Source organism: Pteropus vampyrus, unplaced genomic scaffold (assembly GCF_000151845.1).
Source record: "Pteropus vampyrus isolate Shadow unplaced genomic scaffold, Pvam_2.0 Scaffold144, whole genome shotgun sequence".
Taxonomy (NCBI): Eukaryota; Metazoa; Chordata; class Mammalia; order Chiroptera; family Pteropodidae; genus Pteropus; species Pteropus vampyrus.
In genome coordinates this window covers 192,889-219,660 of record NW_011888925.1, presented here as the reverse complement: position 1 = coordinate 219,660, position 26,772 = coordinate 192,889, and the positions used below count along the sequence as shown (strand labels likewise).

Here is a 26,772-nt window from a genome sequence, read left to right as displayed (position 1 = left end):
CTCCAAAGCCAGGAGTTTGTTTTCGTCTTCACTTTAAAATTTTAAAATTTAGTTCTAACTTTGATTCTTCAAATAGCTAATATAGGCACTTAGTTCAAAACTCAGATGCACAGGAAGGTGTCTCTGGTGGAGCAGGTAGCCTCTATCAGCATCCTTCCATGGTTTCCCTAGGCCGTGGGAGGGGATGCTGTGGAAGGTGAGACACGCCCTGCTCTCTGGTCCAGCCCTCATCTTGGAAAGGGAGATATTTTAAATCACCCCATAATAAATGCTGGGGACCGGCTCCTTGCAAACTGCTTTTGTCGTGACTGTGGTGGCATTTAAGTGTCTTGGAAGGCTTTCTTTCAGAGGCTTTTGTGCTGGACAGGAAAGCTGAGGTGTGGCGTGAAATGGATGGAGTGAGCTGGTTCTCGATGGGCCTGAAGGGCGTCAGAGCCTGGTTCTCCTCTCCTCCCCGCCCCCCATCTCTCACCTCAGGCTGGAAATGTGTCCTGCATCTCCCCAGAATGTCCCCCTGGCCCCTGTCCGACCTCCCCAAAGCCAGACTGCTGTACTTGTGTTCCAGGTAAATGACTTCGAGTGGAGGGAGAGGCGGGAGCATTTAGCTTCTTTGTGTATTTGGGGGAGGGGTGTCTTTTGAGTATGTTTTGGGGAGCAAGATGAGTGGAAGAGAGCGGAGAGAGATTGATTTTTGCTTTAGAAACTCAGATCAACTGAAGCATTTCAAAGCGCCTGTTTTAACTGAGGACCTACTATGTGGTTCGGATGCTAGACTGAGCTCATGGCCTGACCTGTCCCCTGCCATGGGAAATACCTTCAACGCAGGCAGGAAGGAGTTTAAGTTCACGCTTGGCATCGATCTGTCTTGAGCTGGGGAGGGCGCCTCCCCTTCCCCACGAATGAGCTGGTCTTTTGTTAAAAATGTGATTTTCTTTCCTGGGATGACCTCATCCCTGGCACAGATATTCCCTGCCAGCTTCGTGCTGTTGCCGCGTGGGGCACTTGCCGGCCCTTGATCTCAGTACTGTTCATAGCCCCATTTTATAGAGGAGGAAACTGAGGCCTAAAGACACACAACCCGTTAGTAGATGAGCAGGACTTGAACTCAAGTCTACCTTTCAAAGCTGGTGCCCTTTAAAATTCTTTTTCTTAACTTTAGAAGTTTATATTATTTTACATTAAAAATTTGGCGGTTAGGCAATGTCGTCCCTACAAGGTAGGAAGTGGTATCAAACCTTTGTGCAGATGAGAAGACGAAGCCTTAATGAGCTTTAGCACCTGCCCAAAGTTACTCCCTAGTGAGGCGCGCAGCTGGGATTTGGACCCGGGGCCGTCCGACCGACACCGGGCGGGCGTGGCCAGGTTTTCAGGCTCTTTTTACCTGTGAGGCATCTTCAGATGAGAGGCTCTTGCTGAACCCTCCCAGCCGCCCCCCTGGGTGGCATGGTTCCCAGAGCCGTCTCAGGTGTCTGGAGCGGTCTTTTTTCATTTCTTCTTTTCTCTTCCTCTCTGGTTATTCTGGGCTTCCCCTGCCTTTTTAGTTAAGGACCTGATTTTACACGCGCTTCGTTCTCTGTCGGTTTTTAATAGCACGTTTTTTGTCAGGGGTTCAGAGGGGTGAAGCGAGCGTGGGCCGTGGTGGGGAGTGTCATGGGAGTGTGTGAGCATCTCCAGGTTCCCCCACTACCCGTTTCTTCTCCTTTTCCTTCCTCTGCCCCCTCTCAAAGACCTTGAGCTGCTTCTGCCTTTTCTCTCTGCAGTGAGATGCTTTTTCCATGGCCGGTGGTATGCAGACGGGGCTGTATTCAGTGGCGGTGGTGACGAATGTACCACCTGTGTCTGCCAGGTAGGGAGCTGAATTGGTGGGTGACGGGGAGAGGGTGAAAGACTGTCCTAGGATGCCTTGGCCGTGGGTAAGGGGGGCTGCCATGTGACACAAGGGAGATGAGGTAGCAAAGAGACTAAGGGACCCTCAGTCACCAAGGCCTTGAAGTTCCTCCTTTAGCAGTGCAATTTATAGAGCACCTACTGTGTGCCTGGAGCAATGCTGAGAGCTGGGGACACAGCTAAGCACAAGACAGCCCCAGTCTCCTCTGTCAGGGACCCCCACAGCCTGGGTGGGTGATGGACAGGTGACCAGGGCTCCTAGCCAGACTTGCAGGCTTCAAGGACTCCTTCTCGGAGGGAGGGATGCTAAGGTGAGACCTAATCAGGTAAGGAGCTGAGGCAAGTGTGCCCGGCAGCGGGCACTGCATGAGCAGAAGACAGGAGGCAAGAGAGAGCATAGTGTGCAGTACGGAACACATGACAGATTTGAGTCAGGCCAGAGATGAGGCTGCAGGCAGGGACAGCACTTGGGCTGGCTTCAGAGAGGCAGGGCCTGGGGCGGGATGCTTCTGTAAGTGAGTTTCTGAGGGACTGCTCTCAGGGGAACCGTGAGGGAAGCAGGAGAGGGGCAAGGAGCAGGGTGAAGATGGGGCGCAGGCCGATGCCTCGGGAGCGGGGCTCCTATACCTCCAGCATCTCAGCCGAGTATACTCCCTTGCTCCCCAGGGTGTCAGAGGGTAAAGGAACCATCCAGGCCCCTGGAAGATGTGGCCCCCTTTGGCCAAGGGCATCACTTTAGGGGTGGGGGTGGCAGACTCAGTCGCAGAAGGCTTTGCCAGCCAGACTGACGGTCTTGGACTTGGCAGAGCTGGGGAAGAGTTTTAAGTGATGGCGTGATGTGATGAGGCTGGTGTGTGGGAAAGTTCTCTGGCTGCATCGTGACAGATTGCAGCGAGAGCAGGGAGCCTGCACAGAAGCCGTTTTGCAGGAGTGAGGGGAAGAGATGCTGGCGGCTGCAGCTGGGGCCGCGGGGGACCCTCCAGACAGACAGCCGGCACATTCTCAGGAACCCCCAGCCTCACCTCAGCCCCAGTGAAGGACTCGTCCTTCCTCACCCTCCTGCCCCATGGAGATTTCTTTGTCACTTTTAGTGGGATGATGGCAGCTGCCAGCCCTCCTCTTTAGCCCTCCCGTGGCCCGAGGCTTGGGAGCTGCACTCACTGGTTCATGACTCTTGGCTTTCTTCCAGAATGGGGAAGTAGAATGTTCCTTCACTCCATGTCCAGAACTGGACTGCCCCCGTGAGGAGTGGTGGCTGGGCCCTGGACAGTGCTGCTTCACCTGCCGGGAGCCCACGCCCATGACAGGTGAGGGGCCCCAGCCCTGCCTCCCTGGGCTGCACCCAACACAGGCCAGGGTGCCTCCAGGAGGGAGGCTGAGCTGTATCCACTGAGACTGTTGCAATGAGTCTGAGTGTGTAAGTTTGTGTGTGTGTCTGTAAGTGTGTCTGCATGTGAGCAGTTATCTGTGAGTACGTATTTGTGTAATTGTGTGTCGGTGTGTGTTTGTGTATTTGCGTATGTGTCTGTGTATATCTGTGTATGTGTGTCTGTGTGTAATGGTTTCTCCGTGTGTGAATATGTGTTTATGGGTGCATATGTTTGTGTGAGTGTGTCTGTGTGTACCAGGTCAATGTTTGGAGGGAAAACCCACTAAATGAGGGAGCTAGACAGGTAGCCGTGGGCCACTCCAGGTTGAGTGTACACCCGGGAGCTGTCTACACAGCGTAAGTGAGCAGAGGGGTCCGCCCTCGGTGCTGTAGGTCTGCTGGGCATTCAGGGCCTTCCTCGGCACTTTGGCCCACTCATCCTTTCTCCCTCACTGTCCCCTGGCCAGGCTGCTCTCTCGATGACAACGGGGTTGAGTTTCCGATTGGACAGATCTGGTCTCCCGGTGATCCTTGTGAGTTATGCATCTGCCAGGTGAATGACAACCTGCGCGCCTTCAGCGGCTCTCCCTGCTGCTCCCGCCCCCGCCCCCGCCCCCTCAGCCCCTCCTCACCACTCTGACGGGGATCCTCATGGGCCAGTCACCCCTGCCCCTCCAGAAGCTGGGCCACCTGGGGCCCGCCCTCAGCCTTGCTCCTACACCATCGAGTTTCATTTTTACAGAAAGTGTTGGGACCCAGTTTATTCCGCCCTTGGTGGACTTTTCAGGACAGCGGGGCTCGGCAGTCTGCCTTACGGATGGCGTGTGGCGCGTTGCCCTTGGATGGGGAGCTGCTGGCATAGGGAAATAGGAGTCCTAATTTTCCCCGACACAGATAACAGGGAACTGGGGCAGCCAGCTGTGCAGGCCTTGCCTTTGAAATTGCCGTGTTTCTTTCCTTAACATGAATCGTGTGACCTCATCGCATCGGAACTGGATAAGGAGAGGGTGCTTGAGGTTGCGTCAGATTGACAGCCGTGCAAACACAGCCACTTACCAAGAAACACAGTTGTTTCAGTTCATTGTTTAAGTCCATGTTGACTTTTCCTTTCTACTTGAAAGGCGTTTTCAGTCCCTGAGAGCTTTATATTTCTCATAATGAGGTCCCTGCACCAGCGGAGTCATGAGTGTCACCTGAAGCCTGGTAGACACGCAGACTCTGAAGGCCGCCCAGACCTCCCGGCTCAGAATCTGCATTTTACTGCCGGCGATGCGTGCGTGCACATTCGCGTGTGAGAAGCACAGCCTTCAAGTCCCTTTGACGCACCATTTGTTTAAAAGCCTTAGACCCTTACAAAAATTGGAAATGATTCATTAGAACTGGAGTTGGGATGAAAAAAGCTGCCTTTTTTCTCCTTTATGACTCATCTAGGACACTCAGGTTATATAAAAAAAAAGCTAACACAAAAAGCTTTGTAAACATTCAGATTCTTAGAAAAAAGGGGAGAGTAGATATGGCGCTAATGTCTCCTGAAATAGACATTTCAGGTGGAATAGTTTTCTATAAAAATGGGAATTTTGTTCTACTCCATAGGTTTGGGGTGAGCCAGGGTTCCAGGGAAACCCTGAAAGCAGAATTTGGGTGGGGTGTTGCTGCAGCTTTGGCTGCCACTGGAGAGGAACAGGAAGCTGGGGAGATGGAGCCCCAGCAATCGCCTACCCTCCCCGTGGATACGGGGGCCTTCCGGAAGGCTCACGCCCGCTTCCCGAGTAGCTGGTCCTCTTTGGCCGGGACCTGCCACTGCCCACCGCGTCCTGGCGCCTCTTCGGGCAAGCCTCGGCCAGTTGACAGCATCGCCCATTTTGGGGGGGCTCTGGGAGAGTGGAGGCGGGGGCTGGTATCGCAGGTAGGATCTTGGTGAAGTTCCTCCTTTCTTAGGCAGATGGCTCAGTGAGCTGCAAGAGGACAGACTGCGTGGACTCCTGCCCTCACCCGATTCGGATCCCTGGACAGTGCTGCCCCGACTGCTCGGCAGGTAATTCCGCACCCCTGATGGGGGGCCGCAGAGCACCTGCCTGCGCCCGTCGCATCCGGGCTCTCCCTGCTGTGGGCCCCTCCGTGAGAAGTGTCACACGGGCGTCATCCTGGGTCGCCTGCACAACCACCCTGGGGCGTGCCCATTTTAGAGATGAGGAAACTGAGGCTCAGAGACGCAAAGCACTTTGCCCGCCGCAGGCCCTGGGAGCTGGAAGGAGATGTGCAGACGTGCAGAGCGTGCAGCCTGGGTGAGGCAGCAAAGGAGGAGGCCATACCCGTGAGACAATAAAGAATAATGAGAGAAAGCAGAAGCCAGACTTTATTTTTTTATAGTAATTTTTACCTTTTTCCATCTTACTGCAGCACATTTAGAACATACGGAAAGAAAAAATAAAAAAGAAATTAAAAAGGGCCCACATTACCACATTTACCCTCATGGTTTTGTCTTTCTAGTCTCTTTAAGTTATATATCTACGTCTATATATAATGTATCTGTAATACATATCTATATGTAACATATAATAGGTACATATTATGTATTTTTTCCTTCTAAAATGTTTTCCTGCTGTCCCTCACCGGCTTTTATACTTACTAGTATATACATAATACATTTCATCAGCGTAGCAGCACAGATTGGGCCTCTGCAGGTATTGGGAAGCAGAGAGGGGAGAGGTATGGGGGAACGTTCTGGAAGGTGGGGTTTGGGGTTCTCCTGAGTGGGGAGGAGCAGAGAGGATGGCACGGCGCCAGGCACCCAGGCTGTGTCTCTCAGTCCCTCTGTCCCGATCCCACCTGGTGAGGGGTAGAGGAGGAAACGCTCTGCCCTGGGTGTGGGGGGCGGGGGAGCGGGCAACCCCAAAGTGAAGACACCCTGACCCCTCTGATGAATCCTGCACAAAATATCAGCCTCCAGTCCAGACACGTCCCTTCTCCAACCCCTGGGGCAGCTGCCCGGGGAGGCAGTTGGCCTGACCTTTGCTACCCAGATAAGCCTGGGACCTTCGCCCTGACCAAAGCCTGGTGACTGCCCCCCACCCGTGGCGGGCGCTCACCCCGTGCTCTCTCTGGCAGGCTGCACCTACACAGGCAGAGTCTTCCACAACAACCAGACCTTCCCGTCTTTGCTGGACCCGTGTCTGAGCTGCATCTGCCTGGTACGGCCACCCAGACCTGACCCCTGTCTGCGGAAACTCCCCAGGGACTGCCACCAGCTCCTGAACCCTGGAGGCAAAGTCCAGAGACCTCCAAGAGAAAGGTCACTTCTGGGTCATGGTGACAGTGGGCTCCCTCCAGCCCTGCCCAGGGTGAATCTTTACGCAGGGCCAGAGAACTGTTTTTCACTCTGCCCGGCTAAAGTCCTCTGCTTCTGGTGACCAGGGAGGGTCTTGGGGGGAGGGGGGCCGGTCCTCACAGTATGAAGTGTGGCCCGGGGGTTCTCGCTGAGGGTGTAGGTGAGGGATCCCGACCCCAGACTCTGCGCCCCAATCTTTAATGTACTCGCATTGTCCAGCCCTGGTCGTGTGCCAACCTTGCTCTCAGCCCTTTATGTGCATGAACTCAGTCCTGGGGAGAATCCCAGGAGATAGGCACCCCCATCGCTTCACCTGCTGGGTGGGAAAACTGAGGCACAGTGAGACAAAGCCATTTGCTGAAGATGCCACAGCTAGTCAATTGAAGTGCCAGGAGCTGAATGCCCCGCTCTGAACCTGTGCTCCGGGAAGCACACTGTACCCCTAAAACCGTACTGCCTCTCAGTCTGAAAAAGCATGTTTATGATAGAGTCCAATCAGCTCGTATTTGGAAAATGAAAAAAAAAAAAAAAAATCACCATTGCTTGTCTCGCCGAGGATGTTTAAAGCCGGTGGAAGGTCTTTGCTGGCAGTGGGTGCAGACACAGTGGGAGAAGGGCCAGGGTCTACAGAGACATTGAGAAACTCGGGGCGAACGTCTCTGGCCTCTCAGTGGCCCTGTTCGTTCACAGCCACGTGTTTCGGGGAGCTTCGGCTTCTGGGTCCTTCTCCTGGGGTTTTGGTGCTCGCCTTTTTTAGGAAGTTCGCAGATTTGTTCGACAGGTATCCATTGGTAGATGAACTCTGTAGACAAGGCCAGGGCCTTGGCCTTGTGGGGCTTGTGTTCTACCAGGAAGATAGACTCTTACCTGCCCCCACCACGGACCTCTCCACCAGCCTTGGTGGTTCTGATGAGGTTCTCAGTGGCTGTGTGACCTGTCCTTCTCGCGTGTTCCGTCGGCTGCCCAGAACGAAGGGCCTTGTGTGTTTTCTGTGTCCTGCAGCTGGGCTCAGTGGCCTGCTCGCCTGTGGACTGCCCCATCACCTGCACCTACCCCTTCCACCCTGACGGGGAGTGCTGCCCGGTGTGCCGAGGTGAGTGTGACCAGCTGCCCCATGTTCGAGGCTCCTGGGTGGGCCTGTGCGCTCATGGGCCCTTGTCTCCTCTGCCCCTGCAGACTGCAACTATGAGGGAAGGAAGGTGATGAATGGCCAGGTGTTCACCTTGGACCATGAGCCCTGTACCCAGTGCACGTGCCAGGTGAGCCGGACCTTGGAACTGGGAGCTGCCAGGCCAGGGGCTGCTTCTTGCGTTTTGTCCCTTTGCAAAACTCGGAGCCCCTTAGCCAACGCGTAAGCCCCTCGTCCTGCTGATTTTCAACTTTAACTACCTGCCAGAATACCTTTGGCTCTGACCGTATCCTCCCTCTTTGTGGTTTCCTTAAGGCTGCCTTGCTGTGTGTGGCTCCGCCTGTTGTTCAGGTGAGGGCCAAGCTCTGCAGCCTGTCTCCGGATCTTTCTGCGGGTCCCACTGCTGGTGCACGAGGCCCTTGGGGGAGCTGCTGTGGGCGGGTGAGGTGCTCTGGGTGTCTTCACGTGTATCCTTCTTCCCTAGCTGGGAGAGGTGAGCTGTGAGAAGGTCCCCTGCCAGCGGGCCTGCTCGGACCCCTCCGTGCGCCCTGGGGACTGCTGCTCCTCCTGCTCAGGTAAGCGGGCCTGGAGTTTCTGCCCCTTTGCTCTTCTTCCCAGAAACGTAGAACTCGTAAAGGGCTATGTGACCTTGAGCATGTCACTTCACCTCTCTGTGCTTCAGCGTGAGAAGCCCAGCCTGAGAAACCCAGGCTCAGAGAGGGAACATGGCTCGCTCAAGGTCACACAGCCAGCGCATGGAGCGCAAGCCCGTGCCCCGGCTTACTGACCCTCCTCCATGCTCCTGCCACGCCGTGACATGCTGTACGGCAGCCTCGTTTGTTTACTGTGCCTTTTTCTTCTCCATTTTCTTCTTCCTTAATCTCTTCCTCCGCTTGCTTTCTTTTTCGAGAGATTAGAATTTAGAAACGGAATCAACTTTGCAGAAGAGTAAGCGCTCGCACCCTACTGAGCACGCGTTTCGTGTCAGGGAACGTCGTGTGGCTCCTTCAGCCCCTTTTTCGCAGTGTCTCTTTGAGCGCGGCACTGGTATCGTCCCCATTTTCCAGGTGACGAAGCCGAGGCACAGAGAAGTGAAGTCACGTGCTCAAGGTCACTTAGCCAATGGGCGGTAGAACCAGGATTTGAGCCCCGCGTCAATGTTTTAGCTCCTACTCTGCCTTGACTCTGACAGATTATTCTCCTGTGTTTGTCTTCCTCCATCTTTAATGTTCGTCCACGTGGATTATTTTGCAGTGTAAATGGGACACAGACAGCCTGCCGTAACACATAGTTTCAAAGTATTGATGTGGCCCACAGCTGGACGTTTAAAAAGCTCCCAAATATTCTGGGTTGCTCACCCCCCCGCCTTTTGGGTTGACATTTAGGTGGTTTCTTTCTTTCTTTTTCATTCTCTCCATAATGGACCTACTGTGAAAAATCTTCGGTCAGACAACTTTTTCTTTAATTCGGTTAGTTGCGTTTGGACTTCGGGGTTAATAGGTGGAGTAATTTGGTCATGGAGCGTCGGAATGGTGTGGTAACTGGTACGTGACCACAGCACATCGCCAGATGGGATCCTGGAGGAAGAGGACACTCGTGGGGATGTGGCCCGTTATCTGTATGCCCACCAACTCTACCCTGTCTGTTTTGAATTTAATTTTTCCAATTTAACGTGTCCATCGAGTCCCTTACATGTGGCTTTTTTGTGTGTTTTTTTTTAAACTTCGAGGGAGACAGTGAATTCTTCCACTGATTTGTGGCCTGGATTTCCTTGTGTATAAAATATCTTTCAATGCCTTTGGAATTTTGAGGAGGATGTTCTATATTTAGGGCAGCTCTTCAGATCTGTGGATAAAGAGCTGCCGTGAGGACTGGGGGGCTGGAGACATCCCGAGCCCGTGCAGCCATTACATGAAAGGAATCGAGTGCTTTCTAGATTCTTCTTTGGTTTAGCCACCACCAACTAACGCCTCTGCAAGCCAATAGATATTATTCCCCCTGCTCTAGAGACTAATCATTAGCTAAGGCGCCAGGCACCGTATGGAGCATTTTACCTGTATGATCTCCTTTAAATGCTCCTGGGAACATTCGAGAATGGCCGTCGTTACTGTTAGCTCCGTTTTGCAGATGAGGAGGCTCAGAGAAGATAAGTGTCTGAATTAAGGCTTTGTTCTAGTTGGTAGTGTTGAACTCAAGGCCAGGTCTCTCTGGACCTTACCCCCGGCTCCTTCCCATTCTGCTCTCCTGCCTCCAGATGGAGAAACTGAGGCCCAAAGTCGTGAGGCAGAGCACCAGCTCCTTCTGTGGGGACACACGGCCTCAGCTTGGTTCTCCATATTGCCTCTACCTAACGAGACCTCCTTGGAAGGAGAAACCACTGTTTATTGAAATAGACTACGAATTAGGGTTTTTTTTGTTTTTTGGTTTTTTTTTGATAATTAAAAACCATAACAACTTTCTTGAGATGTAATTCACCTGCCATACAATTCACACACTCCAAGTCTACAATTCGGTGGGTTTGGGTACGTTCACGCCGTTGTGGGACTGCCCTTCGATGATTTTTAAAGTGCAGTTGGTCCAGTGTTTTAATGCGTTTGACGACATCCGCCTCTTCCCTGACCAGGCTCTTCTCCAACGCTCTTCCTTCCTTGACTTCTCCCCCTGTGCGTTCAGCCCTTATGATGTGCGGGATCCAGGCTGAGACTTTAAAAAGAGAGATTTTTTTTTTTTTTCGCAATAGACGTTATGTTTTTAGAGCAGTTTTGGATTCAGAGCAGAATCAAGCAGGAGGTACAGAGAGCTGTGGTGTGCCCCGCCTCCCCGCACGCCCAGCCTCCCCACAGTCAGCGTCCCGTGGCAGGTGGCACGTTTGTTGTCGTTGGTGAACCTACTCCGAGCCCGAGCCCGGGGTGTCACTCAAAGTCCGTAGTTTACATTCGGGTTTAAGCTGAGACTTCCCGTGCACCCCGTGCGATCCTCATCCTTATGTCCATCTTACAGACGAGGAAATGGAGGCCCGGGGGAGTCGTGTGCCCCACACGATGTCACACGGCCACTGCCTAGCAGGGCCTCCCTCCATTCGTGTTGTTTTGGTCTGTTCTCCCTGGAGGCGAGAGCCAGCTGGTCCTCACCAGGTATATGAGGACCTTCAGAGGACTGAGTTTGGGCATCTGTCTCCAGTGTGGCTTGTCCCGGAGCTGCCTCAGCCATGGGGGAGGGTCACTGTGTTTCTTGTTTCCCCTACCTTTCTCTAGATTCCCTGGATGAAAGACGGGGACACTCTGCTCATGGAGACAGGGACTCGGCGCGGAGCCCCCGCGGAGCCACCGCGGCCCCCGTCAGCTGTAGCTCCTGCCCGGACCCCCCTGCAGCATCACCTCAGAGACCAGCACTCCACACCCTCCAGCTCCTCTTAAGGACCAACATGTCTTATGTGCAGACTTCACCCATGAGCCCCTCAGGAGCCCGGGCCTCACCCTCACCCCCTGTGGGGCCTGGGGCCACACCGCCAGGGGAGCCTGGGACCTCCCAGTCTCCTCGACCCTCACCAGGGCCATCAGTTTCTCTGGGAATCTTCACTCTACCTCCAGCCTCTCCCGGGGCTCCTGGGCCACCCCCCGTTACTCCAGAGCCTTCGTCTTCAGCATCTGGGGCCTACACAGTGTCCAGAGAGCCTTCTCTGCCTGCCGCCATCCTGACTAACACTTCTGCCCTGTCCACGACGGGCCCTATCCCCTCAGAGACCCCCATCACCCTCCTCAGGCCTCGCAGACTCTCCCCCACCACGTCCAGACTCTCTGCAGCCCTTGTGGCCACCGCCAGCCCCAGTCCCCAGCAGCCCACGACAGGGACCTCGAGTGAGGAGGAGTCTACTGGGTAAGCAGGCCTCCATGACTCTGGACAGAGGAAGCCGTGCCTGAGAGACACTGGGTAGAGGACGCTGCTGGGGGTCCTGAGCCTGAGCGTGTGCGGAGAGGCTCTGGGGGCAACGAGGCGCAGCCCTGCAGGACTCCTGGCTGGACGGAAGACCCCCAGGCCTGGCGTGGCCTTGTTCCCAGGAAGCACGTGGAATGTGCCATGGGAATCGAGCACATGCCTCCTCCTTGGGGCAGCATCCTCCCTGGGCGGCGTGGCCTCTGGTCTTTTGAGGAAGGTTGGGCTGTTGAGCTCCCCGCTCTGGAGGAGGAGGGCCGGAGAGGGCCTGGGATTCCACTGGGACCGAGCCACCAGCGGTCACTGTCGTCACTGTCCTCTCAGCTGAGCTTTCCTGATTAAAGGCTGTCTCGGTCTGTCCCAGGCTGTGCTGCTCACTCACTTCTCACTTCGGGAAGTTGGGAGAACTTCACTCCATGCCCACAGGTGGCAAACTATGCCCCATCTCAGCCCCCAGCTTGGGAGGAAAGCCTACCCCAAACTGGGGCTGGGTTGGGGAGGTGTCTCGTGTAAGCACCTGGTGGCCTCTGATGCTGGGAGACTTCTAAAGTGAGAAGGGCAAAAACGGATGGAGAGGGCTTTGCGGGTTGGGTTCCCTGGGTGGGAACCTCTGAGAAGGAGCAGGCAGGCAGTTCCTTGTCACCACACCTGTGGGTTGGAGGAAGGGCGAAGTCGGGCTGCCTTGAGTCGCAAGGCCTCAGCCAGCTGGATCTGGGAGCTCTGAGGCTGAGCGACTCTTCATAGTTTTCCTGAGGTGGGGAAAAGGGACAGGGCTTTGTGTCCCCATGTTAACCAGTAATTCTTTATGGGCCGCCCCAGGAAAGTAGTGTGACCTTGGACAAGGCAACTCCCTTCAGCCTAGGCAATTCCTTGTGAGGGCTGATGGCCAAGAGCTGTCAGCCAACAACCTTCCGAGCAGATGGGGGACTAAATCCGTCAGTGCGGCAGGGGAGGTCTGGGCGGAGCAGCTCAGATTCCATGACCAGGGAAAGAGGACAGTGCTATTATTATGGGGGGAAACGGGACGGGAATGGAAGACGGGGAACTTAGCTGTCACCAGGTCGCTAACTTGCTACCACTGAAGACCAACGGGGCTGTAGAATACACCGCAGCCCCCACCGCACAGACCCCACCCACGTTTGCCCAGGCTTCCCCGCTCGCTCTCCTCTGACCCGCCGCTCGCCACACGTACCAGGTGAGGACATCTGCAGTAGTTGCCAGCTGCAAAGGCCATCTGGGGTGTCCAGCCCAGATGTTAGTGTGGTCGTGTCCTAATCTGCACGGATAGCGAATTTAGGAGCACGGAAACCAAAGACTTAAGAGATGCAGAGGACTCAGAGACCATTTTGTCTAGTTAGACTCAAAGGGTGGTGGTTAAGAGTGAGGTCCGGGGTGTGTGAAACCAGGTTTGAGCCCTACTCCGCCCGTCTCAGTTCCCTCATCTGTGCGATGGGGTCATAATCGTCCTACCTCGTGGAGTTGCGACGATGGCACGCGATAATGCCTCTCAGTCTCTGTGGTTAGTGACCCGCGCAGCCCTCCGGCTTCCCTGCGTCACCTGGCATCTCTGTTTCAGGATGAAAGTGTGGGGCCCTGGCTGCCTCCACCTTGCAACTTCTCAAACAAGACAGGAGTGGCTACAAGTCAGCGCTCATTTTCTTATTGCCCTCCCTCTATTCAATAAAGAAAGCAATTCGCGTGTGAACGCGGGTTTCTCCCTGCTCCGTAGAACTCCAGTAAATGATGTTCATGTCGAACTGTTAAAAAATAAATAAATAAAGAGGTGGGGGGGTGGGCGGAGCTGTAAACATTTTCCCCAAGGTAGTCCAAGTATGAAAGCCTGCTTCTCTGGACTCTCCATCGCCTCCCTCAGGTTACAGCTGGGACTGCGCAAGCCCAGAGAGGTTAGAGGCTCCCTTAAGGATGCACAGATTATGAAGGCTGGCCTGGGAGGGGAGCCCTGTTTGGCTCCCAGTATGGGCTTTTCCCCTTCACACGATACCTGCTGGGCTTCTCCTGCGGGAATTTCAGTCGATGATGGGCTACAGTTGATGGGAAAGCGCTGTGACCACCTTAGCTTAATCTAGGCTTCCCCGAGAGCCAACCCAGAGATGAATACTTGGGTGACAGTCACTGCCCTGGGAGTGATCTCAGGGCAGGTGAGGGAGGGGCCAGTGAGATGGAAGGGAAGAAAACTAGCCGAGGTGCATTACAGAGTGGTCATCGCTGTGGGCAGGTGGCACCAGCCCTTCTGTGGACCCTAGGAGACCATGTGGCACCTGCCTCAGAATTGTCCCCTCCCCCGAGGGCCTGAGGATGCTACTCCGCTACTCCTGTCCCTCTCTTGTTCCTGGCATGTCCAGCTGGCCCTGTCCAAGGACCAACCCTGCCTCCTTGTCACTCACTCCCGGGCACAAGAAGGCTCTCGGGGCAGAGGTGCAGGAACTGCCCACAGCAGCCCTCCCGCTGGGCAAGGCTCACACCGCCTCACATCATGATCACACTGCCTCTTCTCAGGGCCCCGGGGTGGCGGGCAGGCAGTGCTGTTGCGACATTCTGGGAGCCCCTGTGGGATCTGACCGGGCAGGAACCTGTTGTGCTCACAATAAGCCTCAGGTTCGCAGCCCCTGCCCAGGGCTAGCTGGCTGCAGGAGGCCGGGGGACCACCTTCGAGACCCTGATGGGCGCTTAATGCTTTTAATATGCAGAGTGAGTTAATAGCCTGGGCCCCCACAAGCAGGAAGGTGCTTGTTCTTGGGTGAACACATCCCACACTTCCCCTTACCTAGGACTCCACATTAGGGTTCTGAGGAGCAGCAGAGGATGGGGAGAGTGTGCCAGAAGCCTGTTCCCTGTGGTCAGTTTCACTGGACCTGGGCCTTCCCAAAGGGGCTAAGTGGTCAGACTTGGTTCCAAAGACCTGCTTTGGGAAGTTATCAGGCGAATGGGCCCAAAGGCAAACAACAGTAGGTTGTGAATTAGGATACACTTTCAGAGGGTTAAAAGTACCTTTCATTAACTTAGAGTGAATATATGGTATATCTGCATCCTTAGAAATAAAAATGTATAAAATTGTATTCGGTGAGACATCTCCCCCACCCCACATTTACCCAGTCCCCCCTCTTCTCTTTTCTGTGGTCTCCGGTCTTGGACCTCGTTTCTCAGTTCCTTTGTGTATGTGCAAGCAAGTCTTATTTCCTTTGTTTATAACCCAAATATAGCACAGTGTAAGCCCCGTTGTCGCTTTGTTGTTTGGGTATTTGGTTTTCACGGAACGGTCCCTTCTCCAACTCTTTCTGTCCCAGTACCTAGCAAGTGTATTCGCTTTTTCCTTTTTACAGCCGCGTAGCTGCTTCGTGCAGGCACGCACCAAACGCTGTTTAATTATTCCCTGTGGATGGACATTTGCTCTTATAAAAGATGCTACAAAGGAATAACCTTGTACTTACATCATTGTGCATGTGTGTCAATGGATGTTTAAGATAAATTCCCAGAAGTGAAGTTACTGGGCCAGAAGGTATACGCATTTCTAATTCTGACGGATATTGCCACGTGGGGCTCCTTAGGGGTTGTACCAAGTTGCACCCTCACCAGCAATGTGCAAGAATCTGCATTTGGGGAGGGTTTAGGTTCCATAGATGAGTGGAACAGTGACCCATGAGATGAAAATAACACTCTTGGACGAACATGGATGGAAAGGTGGGGGTCCGGCTGGGTTTAGACCCCCAGGGCCCCTGGGAAATGAGAAAGATGCATGAGACTGGAGAAAAGGAATGTGAGTCCACCTTGCTTAGCAACGTGGGGCGCGTCAGATCAGCTATGTTAGCACGAGGTTTTCCCATCCGAATGATCTGTTTAAGGGGGAGCCTTTTTAGAGTCTGTCTGGATCCAGGAATCTCAGGGTGAAGGAATGCACGTGGGGCTGGGAGGGAGGGGCTGAGCTGCAGCTGGCGGGGCTGAGAAGGGGGTAGGGGGAAGGATGTGGCTAGGAGCAGGAGAGGAAGGGGCTGGGAAGACCTGCCTGCGTCCCCAAAGCCTAGCACATAGCCTGGCTCATAGGAGGTGCTCGGGAACTATCAGAAAGACAAACAGCTAAGGAGCTAGGACACCGTGAAATTCCTACCCAGAAATCTGAGCAGTCCACCTGTCGGTCCCATGACCAAACATGACAGGGACAGAATGCGGTGGGGGTGGGAACAGATCCATCTGTTGTCTTAAGCATGGCCTCAGTCAAAAAAGATCCACTCTCTCAGCCTATCCTCGTTGTTTTAAAAAGTCATCTCGAATGGATCACTCAGTCAACAAGGATTTATTGAGCATCTACGGTGTGCCGGGCCCTGCTCTTGCCGCTGGACGTTCAACAGTTAAACAGTCACAGCCCTGGCCTGGTCGATCTGAGGCGAGCACTTCCACGAATGCGTGGTGACCGGTTGTGCTCAGTGCCATGAAGGTGAGAAGGGTCGGGCTCTGTGGGAGGATGGTCAGGGAAGGCTTCTCAGGGAAGTGGCGTTTAAGCTGAGGTTTGCAGGACGCTGGACATTAGCAGATCAAGAAAAAGGGAACAGCAACCCAGGCAAAGGGAACAGTGTGTGCAAAGGTCTGGAGGCAGGGAAGAAGTTTGGGTATTCGTGGAGGTAGAAGGCCAGGGTGGCAGGAGCTCAGGGTAAGAGGGATCCAGGCGAGGCAGAGAAGGTAGTACACACTAGACCCTGCAGTGCCTAGAAGCCACACCAAAGGTGTACTGTCTTAATCCAATTGCAACTGCAAGGCATTAATTAAAGATTTTAAGCAAGGAAAGGATGTGATCAAATTCGGGTTTCAAAAAGATCATTCGGCTGTCTCTTCTTAGAACTCGACATCTTATATTTATATGAGTGATACATGACAAATTGCAGGATGCCGTGACAATAGAATATCAAAAGCCATCTTGTTCTGGTCACCCCAAAGTCATTCTCTCTCGGCAGGGAGGCCCAGCTCTAGCCCTCAGGCCAGTGTATCCAGCGGACGGTCTGGAATCCAGCTGTCGGCAGAGGCAAGAGCTATGGGAATTTTTCCAACGTGCGTGTGGAGGAGCACAGGACTATATAGGTTTACTAGCAAAAGAAGAATGGGGATCCAGCGGAGCCAAGCTGAAATGAAAGAGATCACTTTGCAGCAGGACTTCTCAGAGCCTTTGGCTGGGATATGCGCCTCGTGAACCTTGAAGAAGGGCCTGGAATGTAGCATGTTCCATACTTATTTTGAAACTTTGGTTTTCGTTGAACATGTTGCTACCAAACTCACTCTGAGAAATGCTGCTCCATTTCCTGTTTGCATTTCTAGGGCCTATTTGCTCATGAGCGTGCTCGGTTCCTTCTCTCGTAGCCTTTATTCAGAGAGCAGGAAAACCGCCCTCTTTCTTGATGGAGAAATGCAGCGATTCAGTGTCTTGAACCCAGAGGGTGGAGGTGTCCTCAGCTGTTAGTCTAGATCAACCAGCTAATCACATAGAGCAGCCTGGTTGATGGCAGGTGTCAGCTTCTGTCACCTCTCCAGCCCGTATCTTATAGACAGTACCGCCCTGCCTGGCCTACTTAAAAATGTCACCATCAGTGGCCACCTGTCTTTGATCTCTCTTCCTTTCTCATTGTGCTATTGGCTTTGAGAGAAATAAGAAGTCGACTCCCTTAACCAAGAACTTAGGGGTCCTGTTCCATGAGGAGGCAATGTCCTGCCATCTGTGGTCCCCAGGTCTTTTAAATTCGACTTTGTTATTTTTTAAACTGAGGTACGATTGACTCCCCACCCTTTATGTGATGCTCCCAGCAGGACCTGCCCAGGCCCATTTGTCTTCCTGGCTCTCTTGTGAAGCGTGTACTGTGTTTGGTGCTGTCGCAATAGATGTGGTCATTTCTGTCCCCTTGCCCAGGTGTTCTGACCCCGATGATGTGAGGAGAAATAGCAGTAAAGAGAAGAAACTCCACAAAACAGGTTTTCAGGATGATATGTTTTTATTCTACATCATTGGTATGACAGAGAATAGGGCTAAGATTCCACCTTCGCGATCCCACAGGAAAAGCAATCAGGAGAATTATGTACGTCTAGAGTGGGCACCGAGCTGGGGCTGGATCATCCTGGGAAGTGGCCGGAAAGACTCAGGCTTAGGCCGCAGAAGCCAGGCCGACCTGGTTGTTTGCTCTGTCAAAGACGGTGAAGTACTGGCGGATGAAGACGTCACCCAGGATCCAGAGATCCCCGGAGGAGGTGGGGAGGTCCATGCCCTGGAAACCACTGATGCACTCATCGTCGCTCTAGAGAAAGGGACAATCAAACCGGAGATGGGACACAGACTCAGCAGTGGCAGGCGCTGGGGACTAAGCATCAGATGCCATGGTCTACTATAAGGCTCAAGCAAGGAGGGGCTTCCTGGGTCATGTCCGGGGACGTGGCTCTCTGGCCTAGGGTCTGCCTGTGTAAGCTGTTCACTGCACTATTGTTTTCCAGGAGTTCCTAGCCATTATCCGGTGTTTCTGGCAGAGGCACAAAGCCTGACACCAGCATCGGAGCTAAGGGATGTTGGGAGAACTCAGCTGCTGGGAAGGATTTTGGACGGCCCAACGACACAGCCTTTCTCATTATTCTGATCCCGTTCAGTGGCAAACCAGGGCGGCTGTTAGTTTATTTTCCTTCGCCAGGGTCCTGGGCCACAACCTTGAGTGTACATTAGAATTACCTGGGGAGCTTTGAAAAATCTCATTGCTCGGGCCTCACCCCTACTAATTAATCAGCATCATTGGTGGCTGGGGGCGTGACCCAGATATCAGTACTTCCTGCCAAATAACATCGACTCACTGGGCAAAACTAGTTTTGCACCTGGCATTATAATAGAAGATCAAGGGTTTTCCTGTGGTTCATTCGACTAAAATTTGTCTCTTGGCGGAGGCAGTAGGAGCATATGAGCCCTAAGAAAGTTGTGACTCCCATTCACTCAACATTAAATAGCTTCGATACAGTCAGTCTCACCTGGCTCCCCTGACCACTCTCAGAATCAACAGGCTAGTCATTGAGGCCCAGGGCTTGGACTCAGGGGTCCAACTAGAAATCCTCACTTCATGCCACCATCCTTCACCTCACTTTTTCTCTCAGAGGTGGGGGACTGCATCCACATCCTCACGCATGCATTTATTTTAATGTATTCTTTTTCTCCAGGGGCTATCCAGAGTGGACGTCAGCCGCAGCTCGTGGAAGTGTACTTCCGCTTGTGCGGGGTGGGAGGACGTGGCCACATTCTATGCAGGCACATCCAGGTGGAAGGCCCAGAGCCCTCTTACCTCCAGGATGTAGGCACTGGAAGGCAGAGGGTACTGGACGCCGTTGATGGTGAAGATGATGTTGGGCAGCTCGCTGGCAGCTGAGCAGCTGACCACCATCTGGAAAAAGTGAGAGTTAGAGAGGCTGCATGCCTCCTGCGTGGCAGAGCCACCAGCTGGGTTAGAGCAGGGCAGTTTGGCCTGGGCTTACATCGCCGTCCGAGTTCTCGCTGGCTCCAATGTAATTCTGGATGCTGCTAATGGCGGTGGTTGGGCCAGCGAGCAGGGAGGTGCCGGTGTCAACAATGGCCTGGCAGGTCGCACTGCAAGCGATGGCCTCTCCGTTCAAGGTGACACTGAGGGCAAGATGCAAATAAGGGTCCCCTTAGCTCCCAGGGGATACATCTCCCCAAGGAGGAACCAGGTGACCCCAGAGGGTCCCTCCTTCCCATCCATTGGCCAACACATAAAATTTCAGCTTCTCTCATTCACATATTCATTTACTCCACAAATATTAACTGAGTGCAAAGCCGAAGAAGACAGCCACCCCGTTTCCGGCTGCGGGGAGTTCACGGTTTGCTAGAAAGGTAAGTTTTGATTGAGGAAGAGCAGGACGAGCAGGGGGCGGGCCAGGGGAACAGAAACACAGTCCAGGGCGAGGGTGGTGGTGGCGGGGAGCAACCAGGGAAGGGGATGGGAGGTGGGGCGTGGTGGAGACAGAGCCACGGGGGTGAGAGCTGGACCTGACATTTTAGCATGGCTAGGAAAGACATAAGGCTACCAGTGCCTCCTGATCTACCCAGGACTGTCCTGGTTTTAGTACTAAAAACTCTTGCGTCCCAGGAAACTGCTCACTCCTGGGCAAACCTGGGTGACTGGTCACTCTAGCAGCTCCTCGAGGGGAAGAACAGCTGGGGGACGAGGCTGCATGGGGAACCAGCAGGCCCCGAAGAGGGAGGTGGGAAGGAAGGACCTGAAGCAAACTTAGCCATTTGGCCCTATCCTTCGGCTAAAAGTGACATTTTCCCGAGAATGAGAGGAGTGTGTGCCAATTCGCAGTCCCCTATATGCTGAGACATGTGGGCAGCCGGGTTCCGGCTCCCCCCGGGGATGCTGGTAGATAGTCCTCCTCTGTGACCAGAAGAGAAATGGTTGTCTCATCCTTGCAAAGGGTCTGAGGGTCTCAGCGAGGTGTCTTTCTCAGGGTCTCCCTGTCTTGGCCAACTCTACCTTCTCCTTCTGGGGTGCATTTCTCTGTGCTGGCCGTTCTGGGGCTGGGGGTTAGAAAGCTTAGTTGACTATGAGTCTATGAAAAAATGGGATCTGGGGCTCATGTCAGGACATTGCCCATCCAAGGTGATCTCACCTGTCCACGGTGATCTGCCAGTAGGTCTCAGAAGACAGAGGCACCCAGTTCAGGCTTCCACTGTAGTAAGAAGAATCGATGCCACCAAACATCACCACACTGCCACTCTCATCATCGCTGTGGAAAGTGGAGGGAAAAGACAGGAATTCATTCCTTCATTCATTCCTTCATTCCTTCATTCCTTTGTTCATGGAACGGAACCTAAACTGTATGCACTTGAAGAGCTACTTTTTCAGGGTTTTTTTGCGATAGAATTTTGGCTTCTATTTTAAGTAGATTCACTTTAGGTTCTTGCTAATGCCAGGAGCCGCGCTGAGTGTGTGACAAATAAGGTTTCTTTTAATCCTTACACCAAGGCCAATGCCATGGTCGCTATGACGATTATTATTTCTACTTTACAGAGAGGAAACTGAGGCACAGAGAGGTGAGGTGACTGCCCAAGGTCACACAGCCCGGCAGCGGCAGAGCCAAGGTTAGAACCCATGTCTTTCTGGTTCCAAAGTGTGTGGTTTCCGCCACGTACTCTCATTGCTGTGGGGACCATAAGAGAAGTGAATACATAACAGTGTTTGCTCTTAAGGACTTGAGAGCTGGAACTGACATCCCCCAGTTAGTTTTGCCCCCAGGGGACATGTGTCAATGTCTGGAAATGTTTTCGATCGTCATGATTGGGGTGCCACTGGCATCTAGTAAGTAGAGGCCAGGGAGGCTGTGAACCATCCTACAATGCACAGGACAGCCTCGGTGACAAGGACTCGCCTGGTCCCAAATGTCCATGGTGCTGAATCGAGAAACCTGATCTAGTTGGGCAGATAAGAGCTCTCCATGAAACATCTAAGTACCTGGAAATCCGGACTATGTTTAAGAGCTGACTTGAATATTAAGCAGCCAGGCATAAAAAGGGTAAAAGGAACTTCCTGTTGTAAATTGCAAGGGTCCTTGTTACTGGAATATTTATGATCTGAATCTCTGCAGATTTGGGTGAGATAGGAAAGCAAATATAGATGATGGTAGGAAATTAATCGCCGAATAATTGGCCACAGATAAAACATTCCCACTCACCTAACTCCACCCCACTCTCACTGTAAACCTCTGACAGTACATGTGACGTAATGAGATTCTAGCAGAACAACTAACAACTGAAGACAAACATCAACGATGACGAACGGCTTCGAAAGAGAAGGATGTGAGTGTCCCGCGAAAGTTGATGACACCCTCAGATATTGTTGCATGAACCTCTACTCAGCTTAAACCAACGCTGGGTTTAATCTTTCTTCACTCTTAGAATTAACTCTTAGTCACGACTGGAACCTAGATTTTAACAAATAAAAGAAACTTGCTTTTGTCATTTAAAACTTTCGCTGTTCAAGATATAAGACCCAATCAAACCTTTTTTTTTTTTTTTCTTTCCATTTTTTGCTGCAGTATTTAGGCCCCTATTTAAAGTGGATTCACTTTAAATGGTGGTCTTTTGGAGACCCATATTGACGGGACTGGTACTGGAGAGCGAACAGCTAATGACATTGGACTCGTGCAGGTCACTGTGACCAAGGCTCATGCTGGTCAAACAGGATGGATGAAGATGGCTTGTCACAGAGGGATTGGTGGTCGTTTTTGCCGAAGATACGCCTTTTAAGCATTGGACACTGACCTTTCAAACCTCTTACTTGCTAAGACCCTCTCTACCCCACCCAGTCCTGGACAGCACCCTGCTGGGCCAGGTGACCTTGACCTTTCTGCCCAACTTACGAGCTCAGATAGACAGAGAAGAGGTCTTGGGAAACGAGCCCCTGGTCCCACAGGTTGTCAAAGACGGGTGTGGCTCCCGAGGCGGAAATGCTGGGGTAGGCCAGACCCAGGATGCCGTCGAAGGGCGCGTAGTACAGGAAGGAGCCGGGTTCTGTCTCACTCAGGCCGAAGATCTGGTTGGTGTCGGAGATGCCTCCAACCTGGGTGGGGGGACCAAGTCGTTCGCAATCAGCTCAGTATGGACTGAGCCCTGTGGGGTGCCAGCCCCGGGCCCAAACTGTCCTGGTTCATTTTGTGTAGGACTCGGCTTCTGGGGAGTCAGGCTGCAGGCGGGGGAGAGGGACTGTGCCCAGGAATGGGTGTTATTCTGCTAGAGGTAATTATTGCAGCTGATCTCCAGGTGGCCACAGTCTGTGACTTGGTGTAAGAATTTGCTGCAGAACAGATGGTCACCGTGTGCTTGTGTGTCTGATGGTAGGATGCAAAGCAGACCTCAGGCAGATCAGAGCCTTTGACCGCTGCTAGAAGTGGGGAGCCAGTGGAGCTTTTGTTGGGGGGGGGGGCTCTAGAAGGGGGAGGAGGAAGAGGAGGAGGAGGGACTAAAAGAGGACTAAACTGTTTTTTTACCTTCACCACTCCCTCCCCCCATACCACTCAGCTTGGGCGGGGCTGAGGTTGGCCTATGGCTCCAGGTACCATCCTGTTACCCACCACTGCCCACCTAGAAATGTCTGTGATGTCTCTTCCATCTCCCGCTTGCCATCCCCCAGTAAGCTTACTTTTGTGACCACTGAGACCTGTATTGCTTAAATGAACTGGTTCTGGGGGTTAGGGGGTTGCTGGTTCTGGGTGACCCCTAAGGTCTTTGGAAGCTGGCCCCCAGGGCTGGGCAGAATGAGGTGATCAGTCAGCAGGTGCTTACCTGGACGGTGTCGTATCCGAGGATGCCTGTCATGCTGCCGGTGCCATAGGCAATGGAGACCGTCTCGCTGGTGGCCTCGAAGGTGGAGGAATCCTCAGGGTTGAAGAGGTTGTGGTTGTCTGTGAGGGCAAAAAGTGACATCATCAACTTCCAAAGCTGAGCAAGAGTCATGGGCTGGAGATGTCTTCCTGGGGTGGGTGTCTGGCTGGGCGGTGGGGCTTTGGGCGAGAAGGATGACCTCTGTCCTGGACTCTGGAGTCTGGGCGTTCCCAGATTTCATTCCTGTCTGGTGGGCCAGTTGGGACCATCTCACAGCCGAACCCACGGTCCCCCCGAGGACACCCGGGCAAACACTGAGTGGACCAGGCCCATGGATGCCCTTGGCAAGAAGTGCCGGCCCACTTCTTTCTGCCATTGGCCTGAGCTCCTTGAGGGCAGGGACCATGCATGAGTCAGCCTTTTATCCGCAGGGCACCTAAGCCCAGTGCTTGGCACGTAATAGCTGTTCATTGAAAGCCTGTTGAGTGACTCCTTGAGTGGCTCCAGCAGGCTTGAAATTAGACTGGTTTGAAGCCCTTGAGTGTCCTGGGCTCCCAGGTCGGTTGGTGCCGGGGGCCCCGGCAGGGCCGAGCGGGACCGGGCACTCACAGCAGGCAAGACTGGAGCAATAGACCGAGGGCACCCACAGGTTGGAGGAGCCGGTGTCAAAGATGACGGTGAACTCCTGGGCAGGGGTTCCGATGCCAATGGTGCCGAAGTACTCCATCTGTGGGGCGGGGACAGCACAGCTCACGGACCGGGGCCTCCCCACCTCGGCTTCCCCAGGGACCGTCTCTGTGTTGGGTCCCTAGCCCACCTCCTACCTTTCCCCTCACTGTTCTCCTTGCCTTTCTCTGCCTGTCCTATGCATCCATCCTTCAAGGCCCAGCCTGGTCTCCCCTCCTCCTTGAAGTCTTCCCTGATTGCTCCCCTGTTTCCCGCTAACTCTTCTCTTCTAAGCACCATTCACACCTACTACTAATCTCGGCTGGTCGGTCTGAGTCTCGTTCTCAGAGGACAGGGTGAAAACTTAACGCACCCCTCAGCGGAAAAGCTTAAATTTCCGTTCACTGAATTGTTGATTAGGAGATAAACAAGTCCCAGAAAGATGGAAACCCCTCCAGACATCTCCTCATAGCTAGGCGCGCACAGCAGGTTTTAAGAGGGGGCATTTAGGAAAGGCGATTTTTATTTTTAGTGCCAGCCCTTTGGCCCTTGCCGGCTTTTCCGGCCCCACTGGTCTTGCTATTCTTGAATGACCACGAGCGCATTGCCACCCCAGGGCCTTTGCACTTGCTATTTCTCGCGCTTGGAAAATGCGCAAGATCACAAATGCTCTGGATCTTTCCCTAGCTGGCTCCTTCTCATCAGTCACTCAGAGCTCTGGTCAAACGTCACCTCTACCAAGAGGCCCTCCCTGATGACTTTATCTAAGTTTGCCCCTCGCTCTTTCTTCTTCTTCCCCTTACTCTAATTATTTAATTTTTCTTTGTGCCACTTGTCGTTCTCCGAAATTCTCTTACGTACCCATTTGTCTCTTACCTGCCTTCTCTAGAATACAAGCTCCAGGAACTTTGCTTATTCACTATTGTTTCCCCAGTTCCTTGCATAGCCCCTGGCACACAGTAGGTGCTTCATCAATATTTAAGTGAATAAATGGGCTAACTTTACCAAGCTCTTACCAGAGGACAGGCCTTGTGCTAAGTGCTCCAAAAGACATGATTGCACTCATTACTCGTAACAGCCCTCCGATGGTAGATATCGGTGGTTCTGATTTACAGACTAGGAAACTGAGGCTCACTGAGAGAAAGTAAATGATTCGCCCAAGGTTACATGGCTTGGAAGCATTAGAGCCTAGATTTGGACCAGGTCTTGCAGATTTCAAAGGCTGAGCTCTTAGTGACAGGTGACATCGCTTTGTCCCCTTGGCCCTGTGCCATTTGCACAGGGGACACACGGTTTTTACCAAAGGGCGGGGCGTGGCCGTGGCATCCCAAATAGAAGAGTCAGATTGATCTTCCTGTAACTCCAATCTGATCTTGTCGACCACCCATTAAGTTGAGTCAGACTCTTATCAGAGACTCTGCCCGGCGCCTCCCGCCGACTCCTCAGGCCTCACAGTGCACGCACCTCCCTGCCTCCCTCCCTTCCTGTTCTCCATGCACGCAGGCTTTCTTTCCTCAAATGTACTCTGCTCCCCACTGTCACAGGGTCTGGAACGAGCCTTCCTGCTCTCTGGGACTCTCTCCCATTCTCTTGGAACCCTGGCTCTTCCTTCATTGCTCCAGGGAGGTGTCCCTGCCTGCAACCTGCCACACTGGCACCTTCACCATAGCCCTCGCCCACCTGGACTTCTCATGCTTAGTGGGGCTCACGGATTATTGTCTGTCTCTCCCTACTAGACTGAGCTCTGTAAGGGCAGGGGCTGTGCGCAGTTTCGTTCACTCTTCCTTCCCCTGGCCCAGCACCATGCCTGACACGTAACGAGGTGCCGTATACGTAACCACTGGATGAATGAATGAACAAACGAAGGAATGAAGGAACGAATAAGAGCAGCAGCTCTGACTGAGTTTTCCTGCCTTCCCTCTGTCTCTGAGATCCAGGGAGCAGACCCCTGGAGGCTTAGAGTCCTGGTACATTTTCCAAGACTCCTGGGACCCCCGCTCTCCTCCTGGCCAAGTCCTTGGAGCCACCTCTGCTGCCTGCTCATGCACTCACGTCTAAGTAGTTCTCAAGGGTCTCGGTGGCCGTGAAGGAGGCGGCCTCCTTCAAGTACTTGCTGGCTGGATTAAGTTTGTGTGTCTTCAGGTAGTCTGCCAACAGGCCATGCTGGATCAGGTTCCTCCTCAAGGACTTCTTTTTGACGAGGGGGACCCTGCGGCGAGCAAGTGTTTGCAAACAGACAGTTAGGAGGAGGAAGAGTGATTAGGCAAGGAGTCTGCTCACGGGGTGCTGTGGAAGCCATGAGGAAAAGGAAGGTTGCCCAAGAGGGGATAGAGGAAGGGGGCCAAGAGGGGAGATGCTCCCATTTTGGTCACAATCATACTAAGGGGTTAAGTGGACGTTCAAAGCCATCTGGCCTGGCGATGGAGCTGGGAATCAAAACCAGGCCGCATTTGAGGGCCTGGGCTCTTAACCGCATTTGCAGTGCTGGCTCCCCAAAAGGGCAGAGAGAGAGGCCCGTGGGGAGATTTGAGATGGTCAAAGAGAGAGAGAGGAGTTGTACGAGGGAAGGAGGAAAACCTAGGAGGGAAGAAAGGCAACGTGACAGGCAGCAAAGGGAAATAGCCCTTTGGAAGGTGTTCTTCATGCTGCGTGTTCCCCGGACTCACTTGTAGATAAGGCACTCAGACAGAGCCACCAAGCCGAGCAGCAGCAGCCACTTCATGGTTCTTCCTGGGTCCCAAATCTCCAGAGAAGGAAAGGTAGGTGAAATGGGTACGGAAGCAGGCAGTGGCTGCTCCTTATATATATACAGCCCGAGTGCTTGGGAATCGATCTTATCAGCCCTCCAATGTCACCTATTATTCTAATTCCAAACGGAAAGTTTCCTGATAAGATTGTCCCCGCCCCTGAGCCATGTTCCAAGAAGTTTCCAGCTGAGTAGAGCTTTCCACTGTAACCACCTTCCATGGTGGGGATGAACCTGCAGAGAGCAAGTCACCGTGGCGTGGAGGCTTATTTCTTAAATCATAAAATGCGTTAAAACTCGACGAGATGGATATTTCGACAGAGTTGGTCTAAAGTACACTTAAGAGTGA

At 53.2% G+C, this 26,772-nt stretch overlaps 2 protein-coding genes across 2 annotated transcripts in view; one reads left to right on the top strand and one right to left on the bottom strand.

Moving 5' to 3' along the window:
• Positions 1-12,006, top strand: part of VWCE (von Willebrand factor C and EGF domains) — a 30,011-nt gene extending 18,005 nt beyond the window's left edge. The window contains exons 11-20 of the mRNA XM_011368591.2: positions 478-565; positions 1,761-1,846; positions 3,077-3,194; positions 3,724-3,809; positions 5,195-5,291; positions 6,365-6,447; positions 7,587-7,677; positions 7,761-7,843; positions 8,198-8,288; positions 10,968-12,006. Of these exons, the coding sequence (XP_011366893.1) occupies positions 478-565; positions 1,761-1,846; positions 3,077-3,194; positions 3,724-3,809; positions 5,195-5,291; positions 6,365-6,447; positions 7,587-7,677; positions 7,761-7,843; positions 8,198-8,288; positions 10,968-11,593 (1,449 nt within the window). The 3' untranslated portion in view covers positions 11,594-12,006. The remainder of the gene's footprint in view (positions 1-477; positions 566-1,760; positions 1,847-3,076; positions 3,195-3,723; positions 3,810-5,194; positions 5,292-6,364; positions 6,448-7,586; positions 7,678-7,760; positions 7,844-8,197; positions 8,289-10,967) is intronic.
• Positions 12,007-17,676: 5,670 nt separating this feature from the next.
• LOC105297770 (pepsin A) lies at positions 17,677-26,399 on the bottom strand. Its single transcript, XM_011368590.2, has 9 exons — positions 26,344-26,399; positions 25,730-25,886; positions 23,621-23,738; positions 22,973-23,091; positions 22,051-22,250; positions 20,302-20,418; positions 19,147-19,291; positions 18,957-19,055; positions 17,677-17,936 (listed from the first exon to the last, which is right to left on the bottom strand). The coding sequence occupies exons 1-9, from the start codon at positions 26,397-26,399 to the stop codon at positions 17,787-17,789; spliced, it is 1,161 nt and encodes a 386-aa protein (XP_011366892.1). The 3' UTR covers positions 17,677-17,786.
• Between the last annotated feature and the right edge of the window lie 373 nt (positions 26,400-26,772).

Excerpts from the sequence above, each read along its gene's own strand:
- LOC105297770 (XM_011368590.2), bottom strand. The coding sequence starts at position 26,399 with ATGAAGTGGCTGCTGCTGCTCGGCTTGGTGGCTCTGTCTGAGTGCCTT. Across the intron at positions 25,887-26,343 it reads TCTGAGTGCCTTATCTACAA|GGTCCCCCTCGTCAAAAAGA; the intron begins GTGAGTCCGGGG and ends TGCTCGCCGCAG. Across the intron at positions 22,251-22,972 it reads TCGGATACGACACCGTCCAG|GTTGGAGGCATCTCCGACAC; the intron begins GTAAGCACCTGC and ends CCCCCCACCCAG.